General features: G+C 30.4%; 2 protein-coding genes across 6 annotated transcripts; one reads left to right on the forward strand and one right to left on the reverse strand.

Moving 5' to 3' along the window:
• The first annotated feature begins 1071 nt into the window (after positions 1–1071).
• Positions 1072–12079, forward strand: LOC138932888 (uncharacterized). 3 transcript variants are annotated; one of them, XM_070295170.1, is made up of 10 exons: positions 1072–1239; positions 1651–1775; positions 2220–2621; positions 3946–4219; positions 5241–5893; positions 6187–6741; positions 7379–8504; positions 9244–9643; positions 10602–11010; positions 11280–12079. In XM_070295170.1, the coding sequence occupies exons 3-10, from the start codon at positions 2280–2282 to the stop codon at positions 11577–11579; spliced, it is 4059 nt and encodes a 1352-aa protein (XP_070151271.1). In that variant the 5' UTR covers positions 1072–1239; positions 1651–1775; positions 2220–2279; the 3' UTR covers positions 11580–12079. The 3 variants fall into 3 exon arrangements, with proteins under 3 accessions (XP_070151271.1, XP_070151270.1, XP_070151272.1); XM_070295169.1 differs by having other exon boundaries at positions 1663–1775; XM_070295171.1 differs by lacking the exon at positions 1651–1775.
• Positions 12080–13963: 1884 nt separating this feature from the next.
• Positions 13964–20738, reverse strand: Papss (PAPS synthetase). 3 transcript variants are annotated; one of them, XM_070295173.1, is made up of 7 exons: positions 20590–20737; positions 18304–19107; positions 17715–18149; positions 17411–17620; positions 16895–17177; positions 16213–16328; positions 13964–14067 (listed from the first exon to the last, which is right to left on the reverse strand). In XM_070295173.1, the coding sequence occupies exons 1-6, from the start codon at positions 20638–20640 to the stop codon at positions 16231–16233; spliced, it is 1881 nt and encodes a 626-aa protein (XP_070151274.1). In that variant the 5' UTR covers positions 20641–20737; the 3' UTR covers positions 13964–14067; positions 16213–16230. The 3 variants fall into 3 exon arrangements, with proteins under 3 accessions (XP_070151274.1, XP_070151273.1, XP_070151275.1); XM_070295172.1 differs by lacking the exon at positions 13964–14067 and having other exon boundaries at positions 15747–16328; XM_070295174.1 differs by lacking the exons at positions 13964–14067; positions 16213–16328 and having other exon boundaries at positions 17093–17177; positions 17393–17620; positions 20590–20738.
• Between the last annotated feature and the right edge of the window lie 413 nt (positions 20739–21151).

Below are 21151 nucleotides of genomic sequence, written 5' to 3' on the forward strand. Positions count from 1 at the left end.
GACCACATCGGCACAAATTATTCCAGCCAATCACGAAATGGCTAGTTGGCGCCTCTCTCTCCTAGAGGTTCTCTAAGTTAACCCAACCTGGTTCAATTAATCACTATATTTTACTTTGAATTCAAGCCTGTTGTTGGCAGAGACGATGCAATGACGTCATTACGGCTCTAAAGGCCGTATTACACTACGGGTTGCGGGTTCGGTTGCGGTTGGGGTTAAGTCCGTATAGACCGTATTATACTATAAGTTGCAGACTCAGTTAAATATATGCAAGGAAATTGATTGGTTTACAACAAATGTATAAGCAAATGAATTAATCGATTTCTTTATGAATTGTTTATGCGATTATGCAAATCCGTCTGGATTTGAATAGGCTCTTTGGGCTGTGTTCCGATTCTCCACCCGGGTGCACCCAATATTATAGTATACGTAACATATACTATAATATCGGATGCACCCGGGTGGGGAATCGGAACACAGCATTGGGGGCGATGCATGGCGCCGGGCGTAGAGTCGCAGGCTGGTAATAGAGAGATTTCAGGTTCGATTCCGCTCGGGTCCCATCCTCCCATATGACTCAAAAGGAGGTTTTTCACACATTATCCTATATAATGCCTATATTGGTTTATCATATATTATCTTATCTAATACCTATATTAGTTTATCATATATTAACCTATCTAATACCTATACCTAATTAATGGTGTATAGACAATTCCTTTTGGAAAGTCTCCCAGCTATATCAGAGAAGAAGAAGAAAAAGAAGGAACACAGCATTAAATGGGATGCATCGGAATGCAATTTTGTTCGGCTCGGAATACGATTTTTTGTTCGGTTCCTTTCGGATAAACTCGGTTCGGCTACATACTTGTGATTGGTAGGAAGTATTTCGAGCCACGTCAAACGCCAACTATTTCATGCCCATCGAAATCGAAGTTGTTAGTAGTACATATGTACATATCGTGGTAGTATCTGGTAGTACCTCCTTTACCATTGCAGAATAGGTTTCGTCTATATATTTTATACGTTTATGGTCTCTGGCGCTTATATTATTCCAAAGGTAAGACCGCCATTTGTACGCGCCATCTGGCACTAGCGGTGACAAAGTACCGAATATATCGTGAATCCGCAGTTTCATTGAGTTTCCTTTCGTCGAAGACTTTGCTATCATTCTTCTCGTGTTGATGTTGATGCGCGACAAATCTCGTGAGCACGTAGCACGTCTTCGGGTGTTCCGAGGTTGATATTCGTTCTGCTTTGAAAATTAATTTATCGCAAACCTAACCTCAATTCTTGATTTTCGATTTGATATAGTCATATTCTACTTAACACTAAATTTGATCTTTTTATCGTATGAGAAATTAATATTTAATGCTAATATTCGACTGTTAAACTTATTTTTTTTGATAATACTTTCTTTAATTATAAAACAAAAAAAAAAGAATTATTTTAATGGCTATCTCTAAGTAGAGAGATTTTGTGCTGTGACTAGTTCAAGAACATATTCATAGCATATATTTATATAATTTGTAATTAAAGTTTCTAATGAAATGAAAACCATTTAGAATCTATGATTCTTTATACATATTTATTACACAATAATCCTTACTAACATTGGTATTGAGGATGAAATGCTTTCTGTAACACTAGCAATTTTGCTAGAAATTGATTGGTTCGAAGTTGCAATACATCATAAATGGAAAGGTGATTATAGTATACTATCAGAATGCATAGCAGCAAAACTGCAGCTGGCACTGAATTTTTCAGCAATTAAGGTATTTAATTTTGTTATGGAGATTTTGTGCGATGATATATAGATGTAATATAGAATAAAATGTAATGAAATTATAAAGAAGGAATGTCAATTTTGACTATACTTTTTATTTGCCGTACAAATGTATAGAACAAAAGTTCTAAACACATAGGATTGATGTTTAACAATATTTTTATTTTACATGTATTATTACTATTAAAATACAAATAGAAAACAAAGGAAGGGTTAAAAAAAATAAGAGATTCAACACTGCTCAATATCGATAAATTAAGATTTTAGATAAGTTTAATATTTGTATATCTTATACAAATACATACATATATTTTACTTTATATATATATATATATATATATATATATTTCTTAAATTTTAATTGTTATCACAAATGTTACAAATATCAGAAAGAAAGAGAAAGAATAATAAAGATGTTATATATATTTTACAGCAAAAAAATATACAGAAGATATTGGACTAAAATTAGCCACATGCTGGAGAGCAAGTTTAAATGATTCTGAAGAAAATGCCAAACTCTGAAATCAATAAGCGTGATCATAATTATAGTGAATCGGAACCACCTCAGAATGCCAACAATTCCAACAGTAGCATTATCAATAGGGAATCCAAAATGGCACCTATTGTGGGCCAAATTAAGGATATTGATGAGCTAAAAAAGATCGCGCCACGCGTTCGACTACAAGATGCTAAGAGTCTAAATGAGTTGACAAGGATCTCGTCCTTAAGTAACAATAGCAGTAAATCACAGCAAAGCAAGGTGTCTGTTTCTGAAAGGACTCAACAAGAATTAAAAAAATATTGTCGTACTTGTGCTGGTCTAAAATTACCCTTGGTACGTTTTTTCAAAACATTAAATAAGATTGTATATACATATATATAATTTTATCATTCAATATCATTATAAAATATCATTCAAAATAAAAGAAAATATCTAAGTAAATAATAATGTAAAATACATAAAGAGAGAGAGAAATGTATAAATTATGTTAACTAAGATAAATATAAATAGATAGATAAACAATAATTCTAAAAAAGATTAATAACAAGTTTGATCATTCTCTTTTGCACTACATTGCACTGATGTATGCTAAAATCTGCTATACATAAAATTATATGAATGTTAAACCATAATATAAACATGTCTATTTAATTGAATATCTAATAATATATGCATTATCATATGTTATTCAGCAGTTATTCAGAATATATGCTAGTTACTTCAAAATGTTTACATTATGCCTATAACTCGGATAACTTCATGTATAGCAACTTTTAGTATGCTATGAGATGTAATACAAATGACTAAATATGCAATAAAACGGGAGAAAATCATAAATTATAATCATATAAGTAATTATAAGTAAAAGAGAAAATTTTCTAGAACAGCAGAAGGACATTGAAACTATTCTATTCTTTTGACATTCGTGATTATCTGTTATTAGAAGCAAAGGGGGAGAGATTTAAATGTTAATAATAATTATTATTATATAACAAAATAAATAACATTACAAAAGTTATTGTTCAATTGTTATAAATTCTTAAAAGTACTTAAAGCTCAATGTTAACCATTCTACTTAAGCCTATGTTTTATAAAATTACACAAAGTAAAAATACTTGAGGTACTTATGGATGTTGAATGGAATGTGTTTTAGATAAAGAATAAGAAAAAAGAATTATAAGATTCTATTCGATCTTTGTATATAAAATATCAATAATTTCTAGAAAAAAAGAATATAGGATGATTATCTAAAAACTTAGTGGGAGATTGAACTTCATAACTCTTTTTTATAAATAGAAAAAAATTGGAGAAACTTTTCTATGATATCATTTTTATGTTAATGTACTTACAAAGTTCAATTATACTTATTTTTCAAATAAATAGTTATAAAATTTCTTTTACATAAATCTATTTCTCATTATTTTGTATAAAGACATGAGATTATTGAAAAGTGAATAATAATTACCGAAGATACTATATAATATACTATATTATATAAATAAAATTAAAGATTATAATTGATTGTTTTATTTATTATAAACAAGTATTATAGCATAAGTTAATTCTTATAGTAATTAACTGGAGGTGAATATATTTATTATTGATTGTTATTATCAATTATTGTTGTAACTGCTCTCATTACTAATGCATATTATAGGTGGACATCTTTAGTGAGAAAGGTATCAAATTGCGATTGAGCCAGCAAATCAAGCATTTGGAAGTAAATCCTTACGATAGCCTTTCTACGCAGATGTGTATGGACTGCATCTGTGATCTTAAAATGAGTTACAAATTCTTTATGCAGATCAAAAAGGCCGAGGTAAAACTCAAGTCTATTCATGTCAACTTGACAACCGATAATGTCACAAAAAAAGTGGATCCGAATAATGAGTCTTTAATAACAAAACAGATAAAGCAACCATCCTGTTTAGGTAATGTACATATTTGTATTTTTCATATTCTTTTTATCATATTTTTTGACTTATAGCAAATATTTATATATTATATATATAGAATCTTCTTTATATTATTGATATAAGAGTGAGATAATGGGGTGACAGAGGAGGGGGGAGGGGGTATAATTCTTGCACATGTTACAGAGTATTACTGAGATGAGTTTCGCATATTTATGAACCATTTTAATGGACATAGCTACATATCTCAAACTTGATATGATACAAAAAAATATTTTTAACAAAAGTTATAAAGAGAAGGGAAAGAGAGAGAGAGAAGGGGGGGAGGGAGAGAAGAGAGAGAGAGAGAGAGAGTTTGAAAAAAAAAACATGGTGATACATATTTTACTAAACATCTTAAATAAAAAGTGAATATTTATATCTCTTTTCTTTTCAAACCTTTTGCTAAAACATTTTTTATGATGTGGCAAGATTTATAAAATATGCAGCTGTTTTTATTAAAATGGGACACTGTAGAATTCTTTTCTTTCGAATTGTACCATCAGATTATGCACTTATGGGACATCCTTTATATGTCTATATCTACAATATTTGTACAGAATTTTCTTAAGATCGACAATATTTTTCTTGAGCTACTAATCTATTAGATCAATTTAGAATTAATTCTTTTCTTAATCTAAGGAAGGGAAGAGGTCGCTTTTTGAAAATGTTTAAAATTTTTAGAACATGCAATAGAATAAAGTATTAAATCACGATTCTGCTAAAGTAAAATCTATTCGAAATTGAAGAATTTGTTATCTATTTGTAGCTTCAATGTTTAGCTTTCAGAAAGCTCTTCATTTTTTATCACTTATACCTGAAAACCTGCTATCAAATAATACAAAATTGCCCAAAATATTTGTAGCTCAAAGAAAATAGAGACCAATTTTTTTATAACTTGCAAGTTTGACTTCTAAAACATCATAATATTTATTTAAAAAAAGAAAAAGAAACATCTTGCAGAAATAAAAAAAATTTCCTTTTTTTTTCCCCCCCCCAGAAATAAAGCAAGAGCACCAATCACTTTTCACAATCCAAGAAAATTCATCTTTATCATCAACAAAGCAAGAAAGCCAAACAATTATGAAAAATCAAGAAGACAACTCTACTCCCAAAATTTGTGCTATCTTTTCATTGAATAACGAGTCAAGGATGGAAGAGGAAGAAGCACGGGTGGGCGGAGGAATCTTCGAGGAGATAGCAGAGGGAGAGGACGAAGAATCCATCGAAGAATTTGATCCCGAAGATCCGGCTTTTCAGGAAGATGAAGAAGAAGAAGAAGAATTTTCAAGATCTCCAGCCGCTGTTTATAAGTATGATATGTTGGCAAAATCTTATGTGAGAGTGGAAGGAGGTGAGGAGGTAATCTCCATGAAATCTGGGATTTCCCAGACTTCAGAGGGTGAAGGAGACAATCAAAGAGAGGGAATGAGACAACCAAATATCCTGAAAAGAAGATTATTGATGTCAACAACAACGAAAAATTGGGAAAAGGATGAGGTGCAGAATGAGATGGAGAGTACTCCAAGGGAGTGCAAGATGCAAAAGTTAGATTTGAATAATCCACTGAGTGTAAACAATACTTCACACGAGGACGGAATTATGTATGTGACTGTAAAAGGATCCAAACCTAACGAGATTTTATTGGTGAAGGTGAACGAATATGTACAGTGGTATCTTATAATAAGTATAAGAGATTGATGACGTTTTTAAGTATAATATGTTCGTGTGTTGATGATTGAGTAAAATTGATTAAAATTTAATAAAATTTATTTATTTATTTAATTATTATTAACGATTATATTAGTATTAATTGTTTTAAAATTATTATTTATTTTCATTTTTATTCATCTTTAAAATCCAAGAAATCTCATTATTTTATTAGCGTATATCTGTAATTACATTATTGATGTCATAATTATAGTTTTCATTTTTCTGATCTGTAGGTCAAGAAAATGGACAAACCCATGGAATCAAAACGTATAGCATCTTCCACCGATCTCAAGCCCGTTGAACGTTTCCTCAAACGCTATGAGCCCTTGGCATCGCGGGATTCCTTATCTCGACTCTCTGATGCCCGCGAGCAAATAATTGAGGAGCAAATCGAAGAATATAAAAAGAAACGCGAGAAAGTCCTCGGAAATCAATCAGCAAAGACCTTTACCATGAACGAGACACAAAAAGAAGTACAAGAAGAAAAAATTTGGACTACATCAAGCCCCAAAAAGGTGGAAAAGGAAATAATAGTTTCAACAAAAGAAGATGAAGAGAAAGAGAAGGAAGAAGATGTGGGAGAAAGTGAAAAAGTCAACGAAAGTCAGGAGAAAGTTAATGATAGTACAAAGGAATATATTTTGAAATTATCAAGAGAAAAACTGAAATGGGAAGAGGTAAAGCAGAAGAAAGAAAGTCTGCAGAACCAGGAATCAGATGAGACATATACTGAAAGCAATTTAGAGAAATTGATGAGAATCTTGGGAGAAAAGGAAAAGAATTTGCAGGTAATTTCTGTATAAACTCGAATTCAATGTGCTTTAAATGCATAAAAAATAAATCTTACGAAAATTGTTAAGCATGAGAGACTTATTAATGTGTATCTTTTGCATGACAGTTCAATTCTTATTATCATGTAATGCATGTAAAGAGATACATATGTATTTTTTTTTAATTACAGCTATTTTTAAACTTTATGAAAAAATTAATATTTTTAGTATTATTTTGGGTAATATAAAATAATTTTAGAAAAATTAAATTTTTTTTTTTTATGTAATTTGTAGAAATTCTTGTGTGAAATTTGTATCATTAAAAAGAAATGTATCGCAGGCATTTTGCGAATTCATTATAGCATCTACAGAAAGAATAGGATCATATAGAAAATTAAACACTATTAAGACTTTGAATTTGTTTTCTTTATTATATTTTGATATCATTAATTGTAAGCGACATACAAATGTGGCCTATTTGCTTTGATGTGTGATGCTGCAAATAAATTTTTATTTATATTCATTTATATTATTTGCTTTTCTCTTTTTTTCAACTTTGTTATTTTTCTTTATCCCTATTTTTATTCTCTCTTATAATTATATTTATTCTCTCTTCCAAATTTTTTTTGTTTTGTTTTGTTTTGTTTTGTTTCAGGAATTCCAGGAATACTTGAAGCAGCGCAAAATCGTTCTTACTCGTCTTAAGGATGAAGACGTAATCTCTCTCTATGAAGAACGTTTCTCTATTACATTGAAATTACCTCCTAAACCTTTGCCAGATGTTATAGAGGTTCAATCATCTGTCAATCCGCTTTCTATGGAGCCTGATCTGGAATGTGATTACTGTCCGGAAACTTTTTCCAATCGCGATATTCTCGAGGAACACCTCAAAGTTCATGACTATCGCATCCTTCACTATTGCGATGATTGTGAGGAAGAATTTCCAACTAACAAAGCGAAGAGAAATCATAATGTTATTTGTGTAAGAAAGTTAATTTGCAAATATTGCGATCTACTTTTGGATTCCAGAGGGAAAAAACGTCAACATGAGCAAAAACATATTGATGCTCTTTATGGGCAACTTTGCGAAGTTTGCGGAGAAAGGTTCAAACATCAGGGAACTCTGGATCAGCATCTGAAAACGCAACATACGATTTTAGAGAAAATTTATCAGTGTCCAAAATGTCCAAAAAAATTTGCTTTTAAGCAAAAACTAAGTTTTCATCTAAAATCGGTACACACAACTTTAAGAGCATATCTTTGTGAAGATTGCGGTGCAGATTTTAAGAATCCTGCAAGTTTAAGGCATCATAGAATCAGAAAACATCAACCGATCGGAAACAAGAGAGAATGTCCCGTTTGCAGGAAATTAGTGCCGTTTTATAGTTTATCCAAACACATGCACACGCACAAAGCTTATAGTATTCAGTGCCCGCATTGTGACAAGATGTTTAAAAATAGCTCGACTTTGAAGCAACATGTGAGGATTCATGAAGATCAAAGACAATATCGTTGTGATACTTGTGGAGTTGGGTTTAATCGAAGGGATGGTTTGAGACTGCATATGAAGGTGCATGAAAAAACGGGTAGTAGAGGCTTGAAAGAATGTTCATGCCAAGTTTGTGGAGAAAAATTCCCGAATCACTCAACCTTGGTGATTCATAGGAACAGAGTGCACAAGGATGGCAGACAATATACATGTCACATTTGCAATAGGTCAATGATTTCGACGAGATCACTCGAATGGCATATGTCACATATCCATAATGAATCGATGCCAGGTAATGTGCGTTTTGATGTGGCAAATATCAAGTTGGCATCCAGTATCTTTAAAATCTGGTTTTTACTTAATCACAAAATATTAATCGTAAAATACTATCTGAAATCTATTAGGAACTTTAAAACAAAGAAGAGTCAGAATTTTGTCAAAATTCTAAAAATATATGAATGTAATCTTCCTGAATATCGAAATTTATCTATTAAATTATTATCCAAAATATTATCTGAGAACATTTTCTCTCAAAATATATTAATTTAATTTTTTGGAACTAAAGAACCTGTAACAATGAAACCTAAAAGAGAAATCTCTCTATTTGTTTAATAGAAAGTACTTTCTGAAAAGATAGATTTAAAATATTTTAAGCAAATTTTTTATAAATCTTAATGATACAAAATATTTAAAAATGTTTGTTTCTTCAAATATTATAGCCCTTACTTTTTTTTTTTTTTTTTTTTTTCCTACATTCTCACATTAGTATAGGAAAATATAATTTTATTAAATCGTATAAACATTGAGTATTCAATAATTTTTATTACTTATTTGGTTAACGAAATATGTTTAATACATGTAATAGTAAAATATAATGTGTGTGTGTGTGTGTGTGTGTGTGCGTGCGCGCGTGGGTGCGTGCGTGCGTGGGTGCGCGCGTGTGTGTATGTGTGTGTGCAGATAATAATATATAATATATATTATATAAAATTAATAATATAAACGTTCGTAGATAATAATTTCTCTTGCAGGTATTACTCGCGACGAGTCCGGTCCACCTGAAAAAAAACGGGTTTCCTGTTATCACTGTAATAAGACTTTCAAAACGGAGATGATATTGCGCACACACATTAAAAACACTCATATGGAAAAGGATCCAATGAAATGCTCTGACTGTGACGAGACTTTCACATCCGAAGTACGCCTGCGGCATCATATGATGGTCGCGCACAACCGTCTCGAAGGCACTTTAGCATGTCCCCACTGTCCGAAACGATTCGTGAATCAATTAAGACTAAAGACTCATATGATTTCTCATTCTGAGGAAAGGCCGTATACTTGCGAGATTTGCGGTTTCAACTTGAAGACAAAGATCCAGTTGATTAAACACCATCAGAATCGACACAGCGATGAGAGACCCTTGCAGTGCAGGTAAATGGATTATAATTTCAATAGAGATTAATTTTTTGCGTTATAGGCACGTGACATAAAATTTAAATATATTATAAATCATTCCAAGATTATTTCCTATTTTCCAATTGTCTCAAATACCACAATATAAAAGACTATATTAACCAGTATAATATTGTAATATATTTTTGTGTAAAATGTATGTTATAAATTGAATTTTGTAGGTTCTTACAAATTTCAGGATTTAATCTAATCTATTAAGAATTTTTATATTGAAAGTTTTTAATGCTCAATTTTATGAAATTTATTAAATGTATAGAATATAAATATTATCGTTAGTTGCATAAGAATAGTTTGCATTAACAGATCGAAAAAATTATTATTTTTGAAAAAGAGATATACAAATTTTTTAAGTAAATTAAATAAGCTCTGTGTATATGTGTGTGCGTATGGGTGTGCGTGTGTGTGATTGCTCTATCATGCTTTTAATTAGAAAACTCCATTATCTATTGTTATTGAATATGGTCTGATAACATCAATTATAAAAATAACGCAATTGCTCGTGTGGCAAAATGAAAAAACTAGAAAAATGATATTTGTATGCAATAATAACAGCAATAGGTTCAGAATACTATCAAGTGGGGAAACTGGCAAATAAGAGCCAAAGGGCGATTATTGGCGCGCAAACTTTTTACTGTTAAATTTTAGTAATAAGTATGCATTAAAAATATACGTTTCGGACCATTTTTTGGTCCATTTTCAGCATTAATAACAAAATATAAAAATCAATTTTGTATTAAAACGTACATTTCTAATATTCATACTTGTCACTAAAATTTAACAAGTTTACACACCAATAACCACGCCTTGGCTCTTATTTGCCAGTTTCTTCCCACTTAATATTGGTATTTGTTCTTAATATTGTTATTCTTTTATTATTGACTCACCATCTATATATGTTGTTTGTTCAATCTTTTAGATATTGTCCCTGGCGGTGCAAGCAGGTGAGTGCCCTCGTCTGTCATGAACGCACACACACCAACGAGCGTCCGTATTCGTGCAGTGTGTGTCGGCAGCGCTTCAAATATCTCGGCGATAAAAACAAACATGAGCGGCGTCACGAAAGCCTTGGTGGTTCGGGTTTCAAACGCATTGTACCCGGAAGGAATATCAAACCAAAAGTACGCGCCGACGATTCCTCTGGATCCGAGCAAGATCAAGGCTCAATCAAGGATTCTATTAATCAGCAGAACATCCAGATTGTTGAAGAGCAATATGGAGAGCAACAGGAAGAACAATATGAACAGGAAGAACAGATTGTCAAATTCGAACAAGAGCAGATTGTGAAGTTTGAGGATCCAGAAGAATATGAACAAGTGTATGAGCAGGTGAGGAACTATTTATTATAATTCCATTTTTAGATTTCTTTTTGAGTGAAGATGTTGAAAAATGCAGAAAATGCAGTCATATGAGCAGATTATATATATATATATATATATAAAGTATATATATAAAAAAATATATATATAATCTTTTTATGATTTTAAATGCATCCAGATCTTGTTATATAAATGCTAAAAATCTACTTATTTTTAACTGCATTTGTTTATGATACATTCTTTTTTTCGGGATTATTTCGATATTGTTGGTCTTCTAGGAGTATGAAGAAACTTCGAGAGAGGCATCAGAGGCTACAGAGGTGATCATGAACATAGAAGATTCCAATGTGTACACGGAAGAAGTTACGGCCGACAATATGGAGCCTAGTCCTGAAATCATGACAGATGAAATTATGACGAACGATATTCTGCAATCCGGTACCGCTGTAGTGCATCTACAACGGCAGGACGATATGGGGAAGATTCAAGTGATACCTGTGATGCTATCCTTGCCTGATCTGTCTGACACGAATGCCGAAGTTAATCTCGCAACCGCGTCTATCGTGTATAACAATTAGATTTAATTTTTTCGGTTTATAAAATCTTGTATGAATTGAATGTATTCATAAAAGATCTCTGGATCTTTAAACCTTCAGATCCTGTTTAACCTCTTTAAGTCCTGAAAGATTAAATTTTTAGTTTTTTGGGTGTAATGGGATATACAAGAAATGCTATAAAAAATATCAGGATTTTTATTTTAGCTTGAATTTCTTTATTTGTTGGAGAAATATTATAGAGTCTAAGAAATCCTCCAGGATCTAAAAAACATTTTGGTATTTTTCTCAAATTCTAAGATATTCTTGGATTTAAGACAAGATTTCTCAGATTTTTGGATTCCTTCAAACTTTATAAAGTTCTTGTAAAATCTTAACTTTTAGAAAGGTTGCGAAAAGAATCTTTAATTTTTATATCCTTAGTGATCCCATCAAGATAGGACATAACATAGGATATACTCTATGATAGCATTCTCATTCGAATCTTCCTTATGATAAGAACAATGTTAGAACAATTTATGCAATTTATTTAGAGCAATTTATATCGAAGAAAACAAAAAAAATGAAGAAATCAGTTTAAAACTCAATTTCTTACTGCTAAAAATTAATTGATTTTGACATATATTGTAAGAAAAAAATTTACATAATTTCTCACTTCTAATATATAATATTGAAGAAAAACCAGAAGTTTTAGAAAAAAAATTCAAGAAAAATATGAGATTTTTTACGGTGGAAGATTATAAAATGCAAAGAAAGAAGGAAAAAATAGAAACTCTGATAAAGAAAAAATTTAAAAAATCGAAGATTTTAAAGTGCGAAAAAGAAGAGAGATTCTTAAAAATATTTATTATACAACATAAAAGCACAGCATATAAAAGAAAATAATTGCAAGTTGTAGAAAACAGAAAAATATGAGACTTGAAGATTGAAAGTTGATGTAAATGAGAAAACGAGACAAAGATTATTATGAAGAAAATTAAAAACTGAAGATTATAAGATGCGAAAAAGAAAAAAATGGAGACTCTCGAAAACGCTTAGTTTGTAGAATAGCACAGTATGTAAACTATTTTGTATAAATCAGTGAAAAAGTGTAATGTATTCGTGCATTTGTATGTGCGTGTATGTATGCGCGCGTGCGCATGTGTGTGTATGTGCATGTCGCAAGCCATGTATGCATGTATGTATTAAATAAGTCATTCTATATCACATTATCTTTGTATCATTCTTTGAACAATGTGTTGCATATTTCTCCCTAACAAACTATCAGTCTGTTTTTATCTGCATTTTTTCAACTTTCGTCCTTTTAGACTGACAGATTATTATCTCATCATAATTACATTATCATTGTTTTAATTTTTGCTCGTCAAATCCATGTAACCTCTGAATCTACCACCAATTGGGCGTGCGAGCAATATTTTATTATTATTAGTTTGTATTGTTATTACTATTATTATTATTGTTACTATTACTATATTTTTCTCTATTTTCTTCTTTTTCTATGTCAGGCGTATACTTATTTTATTTGAATAAAAAAAGTGCAAGAAAATGTAGCTAAAGAAACTTGTGTATATATGTAATTATAAAAGTCCTTATCCATCAAACACACAAGATCTATTTCTTTTTGCTGTATTTCTTGCATTTTTGTTTTAAATATAAATATTGAATATATTTATCTATCTTTAAGAGCAGAAAATACAACTAAAAAGATATAATTCTAACAATAGGATCAATATATTTTAAGCTGCATTTTTGCTCTTCTCCTCTTTTCTTCCTCGTCCTTTTTTTCTTCCTACCTTTTCTCTTCGCTTCTGCTTATATCAAGATTTCGAATTTTTCAATAAAAATATCTTTTTCTTTTATTTTAAAATTTAATATAGCAAAAAATGTAGTAACAGCTACAATGGAGTAGACTTTATATGCTTTTCAGTACATTATATTGCATATTATTCAATATATTATTTATATTTTATAGATATTATAGTCCAGATGATTCTAAGCTAGATTTGTATATGTTAAGCCTTAAAGATATGACACAATGTACAATATAAGATAAGACAATGTATACTTTCTTTCTAATTTTGCTAATCATTTATAGACCCCTCACACAACACACACACACACACACACACACACACATTCTCTTTTATTAGAATAAAAACTAAAAATTTTTAAATAAGATTACGAAAGTTGATATATTTTACGATAAATCTCTATTTTTAATACATTATATGTAAGTATAAAATTGATGCAGGGAAAAGTAATTAAAGATAGTAACGGATTTATATTTCTGAGGAATTGAATATCTCAACAAGATTGATTTAAAAAACATTTGTGTGTTAAAAGTTACATTTTAAAATTAGATACATATAATCAAATATTAGCCAACATAATTTATTTGTATTAACACATAATTATTATTTATAAATAGAAATTTTAAAAATGAGACAGAAAATTGAATATATTACATTTTTCAAGAACCAATACATATAGCATGCATCTGCATCTCGGGAACCTGGAAGATTAAACTTTTCGTTAGCGTATAGATATAGAGATCCGTCACTAGTTAAAGCTTTTGATTATACATTCTATAACAATTAAATTATTATATTAGAAGTAAAAAATCATGATTTTTTCCACTAAATCTAAATTAATTTGTTTTTTGCGTGTCAACTCTTATTCAATAGAATACATATTTATATCCGTACAGCACAGAATATTAGAGCAATATTGCTGCAATGTTTTGTGCTGTACGAGTGAAATGTGTCAAAAAATTTATTTTCAAGGGAGTAGGGAAAGGCGGCAAGAGATATACTCAAGATTTAATAAAGATAAACCGCGATCACAATTATTGTAAGATTTATTCTTGTTATAAATATAGGATACATGAGGATTGAATTTATCTACAAGAGACGATTAAAAATTTTTCGTAATTTTACTAATCTATACTCAAACATGCGTTATGTTAATTTAGGCTTATATTGAATAAAAAAATTTAATATTTAAAATAGTGATTTATTGTAAGAAAAACTGTTTATAGTGTCTACAGCGACTTGGTTCAAATAACTAATGTACTTTTAACGTCGCCGCCACAATTCTATCGCATGTACATCTTTAATATATTTAAAATGAACAAAATGTGAGTGTTTTAAGCAAATATACCGAACATAAAAAGATAAGACAAAAGAAACAGTTTGTTTCATATTTTTAATACAAAAAATTATATAAATAATATTAAATATTCTCTGTAAAATATAAAAAAATAAGACAAAATAATATATATAAAAAATATAAAATTTTTTAATTAGATATAAGTTCTTTTTTTTTGTTGTCCTCATATGCTTTTTAAAAGATCCAATATATAACGTCTAGTATACTATGTATATAATAATGTTATAATATATTACAGCAATGTTATATGCATATATTTATACATTAGAGATAATGCATATATATATATATATATTATATACAAAAAAAATCACTTCTAAATATTTTAAATAAAATAAATAATATAAAAATAAATAATAATAAATAAATAATATTGTAAATTTTAATATTTTAAAAGATTTGTGTATTATAGTGTAGTGTATATAAAAGAAATAAATCTTTGACTGCTGCAATTACAGACTTCTATATATTATATAGAAGTCTGCAATGCTTATGAAGTTAAATCTAAAATAATTTGGAAAAATAAAATCCACAATATATATTTATGGATGTAAAAATAAAAAATCCGACACAATATATATAAATATATATATTGTGTTATTACTATAAATTGTGTCGAATTTTTTGTTTTCACACCCATATATATACATATAAATGCACAAAGCAGGAGAGAAATTTAAAAATCCTTAAAAATCAGGATCTTAAGCAGATTTAAAAATTTGATTAAAAAGATATATACTTGTTTTTATCATCAATGAAAAACAGAACTTCTTTTTATTAATGATGATTACTTATTAAGGTAGATAAAATGGCAAGTGATTTAAGTACTCTATAATATTATATATATATTTGTTTGTTTTGCAAAATGTATATACATAATATATATATACTTTATTGCACATGTATATTTTTATATTATTTTATATATTTCTATAGAAAATATCAGACAGACTCTGTGTACTTTTTATTTGTACAAAATAAAACTATATTTTACACATAAAATAAAATCATAGTGAATATACCAGATGATGTATCCAGAAAGTATATAAGAATCTTTCATATATTATAGAAAGATTCCAAAAATACTGCAGAGATATTTTATATATATAGTAATGCAATGTTGCCATAAATGTGCAATAAAGTGATATAGTGAGTAATTACAATTTTTAAAAGGATAAACTTGAGAAACATTTAGGAATATTTAACATAAAAAAGTATTTGTATTGTTCTTTTTCATGTTTTCTAGTTTAAATAAATGCAAATTTAATATACAATATTGTCCACAAAATGATAAACCGTACTTCTTTCGATCTGCAAATTATTATTTTCAAAAGCTAACTTTGAATCAATTTTTCATTTGATGAAAACTTTGATGAAAGAATTATGCTATTTAAAAAATTTTTGATATTGAATGTTGTAATAAATGCACTTTAAATAAGGTATCATAAAAATTCATTCTAAAATTATCTGAAAATCAAACTCTTGTTACCTATTAGTAAGTCCAAATTTATTTTTTGTCTAGACTTTGGTAGTATTGCACAAGCACTTGCCATGCTTTAGGTGCCATAAAACCATTGGGAGGATTTTGACCTATCTTCGCTAATCCTGCAAATACGAAATAACTAATCAAACTATAGTATTGCAATGTTGCATATACCAAATGATAAAATTCGAAAATTTTAATTTTGTCTGGAACTTTTCCCAATTTTACAAATATCTTTAAATGATCGAATATTATACATATATCATTACAATAATGTAATATTTCTACAAAAAAGTTTGCTTGTGTTTGTATGAAATGATTACAATTTTACAAGTTAATTGATAATACAATAAATATATGATAATATAAATAATGGAGAAATTTATCTGACTTTAATACACACGCGCGCGTATGTGTTTGAAAAATATATATTTTAAGTTTCATCGTTCCTTTTCCCAGCTTTTAATTTGTTAATTTGGTGTTTATTTTATTTTGTATTACTTGTTTTTACTGTATTTGATTTAATATATATTGATTATTTGATTTAATATATATATATAATTTGATTTAATATATATATTATATTGTATTATATATTATTTTTGTTATATATATTGCTTTATTTCACATATAATATAAAAATGTATGTATTATAGAATGTTGCAATCAGTCATCTCTTGCATCTCACCTCGCATTTTTGTTCCTGAAATAAATTCAAAGTCTTGCTTTCGTTCTGGTTCATAGAATGCCATTCTGCCATTTTGCATGTCATAGGCAGCTATCTTGAAAGGGATTATTTCGAGATTATGAAGACCTCGAGCTATAGAGAGAACTCTGGCGCCATGATTAGGATCGTACAAGTTGCCATCAGGCGTAGCATCTTTATTGGGATGCGGTATACCCGCAGGATCTCTGCCTACAATATAGAAGTTGGCGCCAGCATTCATCCTCGCCTTTGCATGCCACTGCACCTGAAAAATAATTGGACATTTTTATTATTAATTGAAGTTTAAATGGTGTGTATATATAAATGTAAAGTGTAGAATACAGCAACTATAGAATGCAGCAAAAGTTGGAATTAAAGATAAAACTAAAATTAGAAAAAATCGAAAAAAAGAATTAAAACTAATAAAAAATAAAACTAGAAATAAAATTAATTAATCCAACATTAAAGCTCATGAAACACCTGTTATTAGAGTTTCACCTCAATTGGTCCAGCATACATCATTGGGCTAGGAAAGATAGCTAGTAGTGTGGAATCAGCATCTATCACACCTTCATCCAAAATTGCCTTATGTTGTAGAATCCTGGTATATAAAGGCACATCATCATCTTTTGTCCAACCACCAAGTGGGTGAAGTAAGAGTACTGGATTTTTGAAACCTCGCTCTTCCAGCAATCGTCTTCTCGTGTCCTTCATGATGAATAGCAACATGTGTGATTTATCATGTAATGCATAACACATTAATTTTTTTTTAAGTTGTCATACTAGAAATATAATGACATACCTGCATAAGCAGCGCATGTCCATTATGGATGGGATTTCTTAATTGAAACGCAAACACGGCATCGGCTTTCATCATTCGACACTTGGCGCGAATCTCGTTCGGTGTTAATCTGTATTTGTCGAGTCCGTCGTGCCACCTAATTCTCTCTAGCACTTCGAGATCGCCACCCATCAGCCAATCGCCAGAATCGTGAATCATCCTGATATATGGATGGCCCAAGTTGTTGGTGCCAAACTGCCAGCTGCAACGCTCCTCTTTTCGATGAAAATAAATTTCTGGTCTTCGCAGAATTGCCAAATTTTTGCCTTTATGTCTCAAGGTTACAGCAAAAGAACCTTCCAAGCGATTCTTATCAGTTGTATTTATCGCGAGAACGATCGGTATTGATTGGTTCACTTCTTTGCTAGCTTCGAGCAAACATCGTAAATGTTGAGCCTTGAATGAAAATAAATTATAATATCTAATATGAGATAATTAAGTTTGTAGACAAAATTACTTGACTTACTTAAGATTTAAGACTTAACGACTTATTTCATTGAGCTGAGATCGCATATACACGATATAACTATACATCACAGTGTATGTATACCTGAAGATACTGATGTTCCCTCATGAAACCGGTTAATGGCGATGCCCATCCTTCTGCCAGAATCTGCAACCATTGCATGTCAAGTTCACTGATCTCCACACATTGCAGGGTTTCTGCTTCCATTTTTGTGGAAGCCAGTTTTGAATCTGGCACAAACAGTTCTCTGATTGGATTTGAAGGTTTTTCAATATGCGGAATGATACGATGTTTTTCTAAAAATTCAATTACAGTCGTAGCAGATTCTTCAGGAGTGTAATCCTCGGTTTTAACAACTAAATCAGATTTTGTAGGCCTTTCATACATTTGATCAATGCCAGTGAACCCTTTAATGGTGCCTTGTCGGGCTTTTTTATAAAGGCCCTTGGTGTCACGAGCTTCACAAACCTGCAAGGGTGTATCTACAAACACTTCGAAGAAGGGCAAGTCAGCTTCTTTATGAATTTGCCTTGCCATCTGTCTATCTTCCTCGAAAGGCGAGACAAAACTGCAAAGACAAATTTGTCCGCTATCGGCGAAGAGTTTAGCTACTTCAGCTACTCTTCTAATATTTTCCTTTCTATCTTGTTTGCTGAAGGTTAGGTTGCAGTTCAGGCCACTTCTGACATTATCGCCGTCTAGACCGTAAGCTGGAATACCATGATTCACTAAAATAGCCTCTACCTGGAACGAGATGGAAGTCTTGCCAGCACCTGAGAGTCCAGTTAGCCATACTGTGCAACCTCGAAAGCCTCGAATATTGCCAATTGCTTGCCCCCGTTTTGCTCTGGATACATGATGCGCCTGTTCTGATACATTTGCACAGGTCTAGAAAAAAATTTTTTTAATTTATTTTATTTTAGTTAAATATAATTAATTTCATTTTTTTTAATATTATTGATTTCATATGCAATAATTCAAAAGAAAAAGATTTAAAGTCATTGCAAATGGGTAAATACATGTAAGAAAATTTTTTATTTCTTACATCATGGGTAAATAAATAGATTCGATAGATAAATAGATATGTACAATAAAATCTCTCTATTCTATTCCTCGTTATTCTTAACCTCTTTATTCTGAATCAGCTGTCTTTCTGTAAACTGAAACTTTTCTTTTGCATTATTTCAATATCTCTTCCTACTTCCTACTACAAATTTGAATATCTCTTCCTACTTCCTACTACAAATTTGCCATATGACTACGTTATGTATAGGGCGCGTTCCACTTAACCCACCACACGCTCACGGTATCATTTCATCCTTGTTGTTCACCGAAAGTTAAACAAAAACAGATGATGCTCGCAAGCATTAGGTGGAACGCGCCTATAGAGTGAGAAACTGAATAAAAGACAAATCTGAACCGACCAAGCGAAGGAAGCAATGACATTTTCAGTCTGTGAAAGTGTCACATTTAGAACAGTAGCTCTATTCTGTAACTTTTAACGACAAATTCGCTATCGTTACACGTCGTTGCGCAGCTATTTTCCGATATGTTTCAGCTGCGCAACAACACATAACGATAACGATATCATCGTTACGAAGTTAAAGAATAAGCCTACAGAATGGGAATTAAGAGATTTCCCTGAATAACGGAAGAGCCTGATTTTATTTGGTTTTAACAATCCTAACAAGTATATATCTATGTTGTGTTCGAATTTTATTGTATATATTTCAGTGAAGTAATTAAATTTATTTATCTAAACGTTTATTGAAATTTATCGAAGTACCAAATCTTAAAGGGATTACTTTTCAAAAGTGATGATGACAGTAAAATGGGTACTATGAATAAGTTCTCGAAAGTGACATTTTGTATAGAAAGTTCTATTCTACATTTATTTTTTCCACATTCTACTCCATATATATACATATATATATAATTATAAATATTAAATGTAGGCAGATATATATATATATATTCTTTCACATTATCTTAAACACACACACACGCGCGCGCGCGCTAAAATAATATAATAACGAAATTAGCATCTCCCTTCCCTTAAATTTGTTTATTTTTATTTTTATCTACTGTACTTTTTTGTATTTTTCGAATCTAAAACGGAATATTTACACTTTGGAACGAGAAATAAGCACATACATACTTTGTGTGTGTGTGAGAGAGAGATGCAGTAGATATTGCTAAAGCTAAAGGCTAAAGCGAACAAATCTAGAGAGAGAAAGAGAGAAAGAAAGCATTAAATATTACGTCTACATGTATTTATATAAAGGCAAATAAATTATTTCTCTCATTCTCTGATATTAATTTAATTTCATATTGTATGGCAGTAGAAGCGATATTGCGTGACACACCTACCATCATCTTTTTATTTGGCGGTGGCATAGCGTCTTCATTGTTCAATGACATGACTGCAATTATGATGAATATATACGTGGCACTCGCGTACAGCGCGATCGAAAGTAATACCGGAGAGAACCCTGAGAGCGGCCATCCCAGCGTTTCTCATACGATAGCTTTCGATTCTATACAGCAGCGCCTCTACGTCCATTTTACAGACGCTTGAAACTACATGACCATGTCCACTTTTGGTGGCATGATAAAAACAACCAATTGGTTTATGTCCATGCTACGTCCACTTTACCGGAAATAAGTTGGCGCTGGAAGTACCGAAAATAAGTTGGCGCTAGAAGTTAATATTTTTTAATAATTAACAGTTCAAACGATTGCTCCTTAATTGCTCCGTCAGAATCCACAATTGCTCCTCTTTTAAAATTAATAGTTTTTGAAATATTTATAAAAAACGTAAAATTTACATACATTTTCACTCAAAAACATATTTCCAATAGTCTATTGCAAGTATATCTAACATAAAACGATTGCTCCTTAATTGCTTCATATTTAAGATCGTCTTAAGCCT

Source organism: Polyergus mexicanus, unplaced genomic scaffold (assembly GCF_030449975.1).
Source record: "Polyergus mexicanus isolate NDT 795.1 unplaced genomic scaffold, iyPolMexi1.0 SCAF_4, whole genome shotgun sequence".
Lineage (NCBI taxonomy): Eukaryota > Metazoa > Arthropoda > Insecta > Hymenoptera > Formicidae > Polyergus > Polyergus mexicanus.

Bases quoted from the DNA above. Each gene is read 5' to 3' on its own strand.
- LOC138932888 (XM_070295170.1), top strand. From the start codon at position 2,280: ATGATTCTGAAGAAAATGCCAAACTCTGAAATCAATAAGCGTGATCAT. The intron at 4,220-5,240 runs GTAATGTACATA...TCCCCCCCCCAG, and splicing joins AAAGCAACCATCCTGTTTAG to AAATAAAGCAAGAGCACCAA. The intron at 9,644-10,601 runs GTAAATGGATTA...TCAATCTTTTAG, and splicing joins GAGAGACCCTTGCAGTGCAG to ATATTGTCCCTGGCGGTGCA.
- Papss (XM_070295173.1), bottom strand. From the start codon at position 20,640: ATGTCATTGAACAATGAAGACGCTATGCCACCGCCAAATAAAAAGATG. The intron at 19,108-20,589 runs GTAGGTGTGTCA...ATTTTTTTCTAG, and splicing joins CGCCAAATAAAAAGATGATG to ACCTGTGCAAATGTATCAGA. The intron at 18,150-18,303 runs GTATACATACAC...TTTTCATTCAAG, and splicing joins GGGAACATCAGTATCTTCAG to GCTCAACATTTACGATGTTT.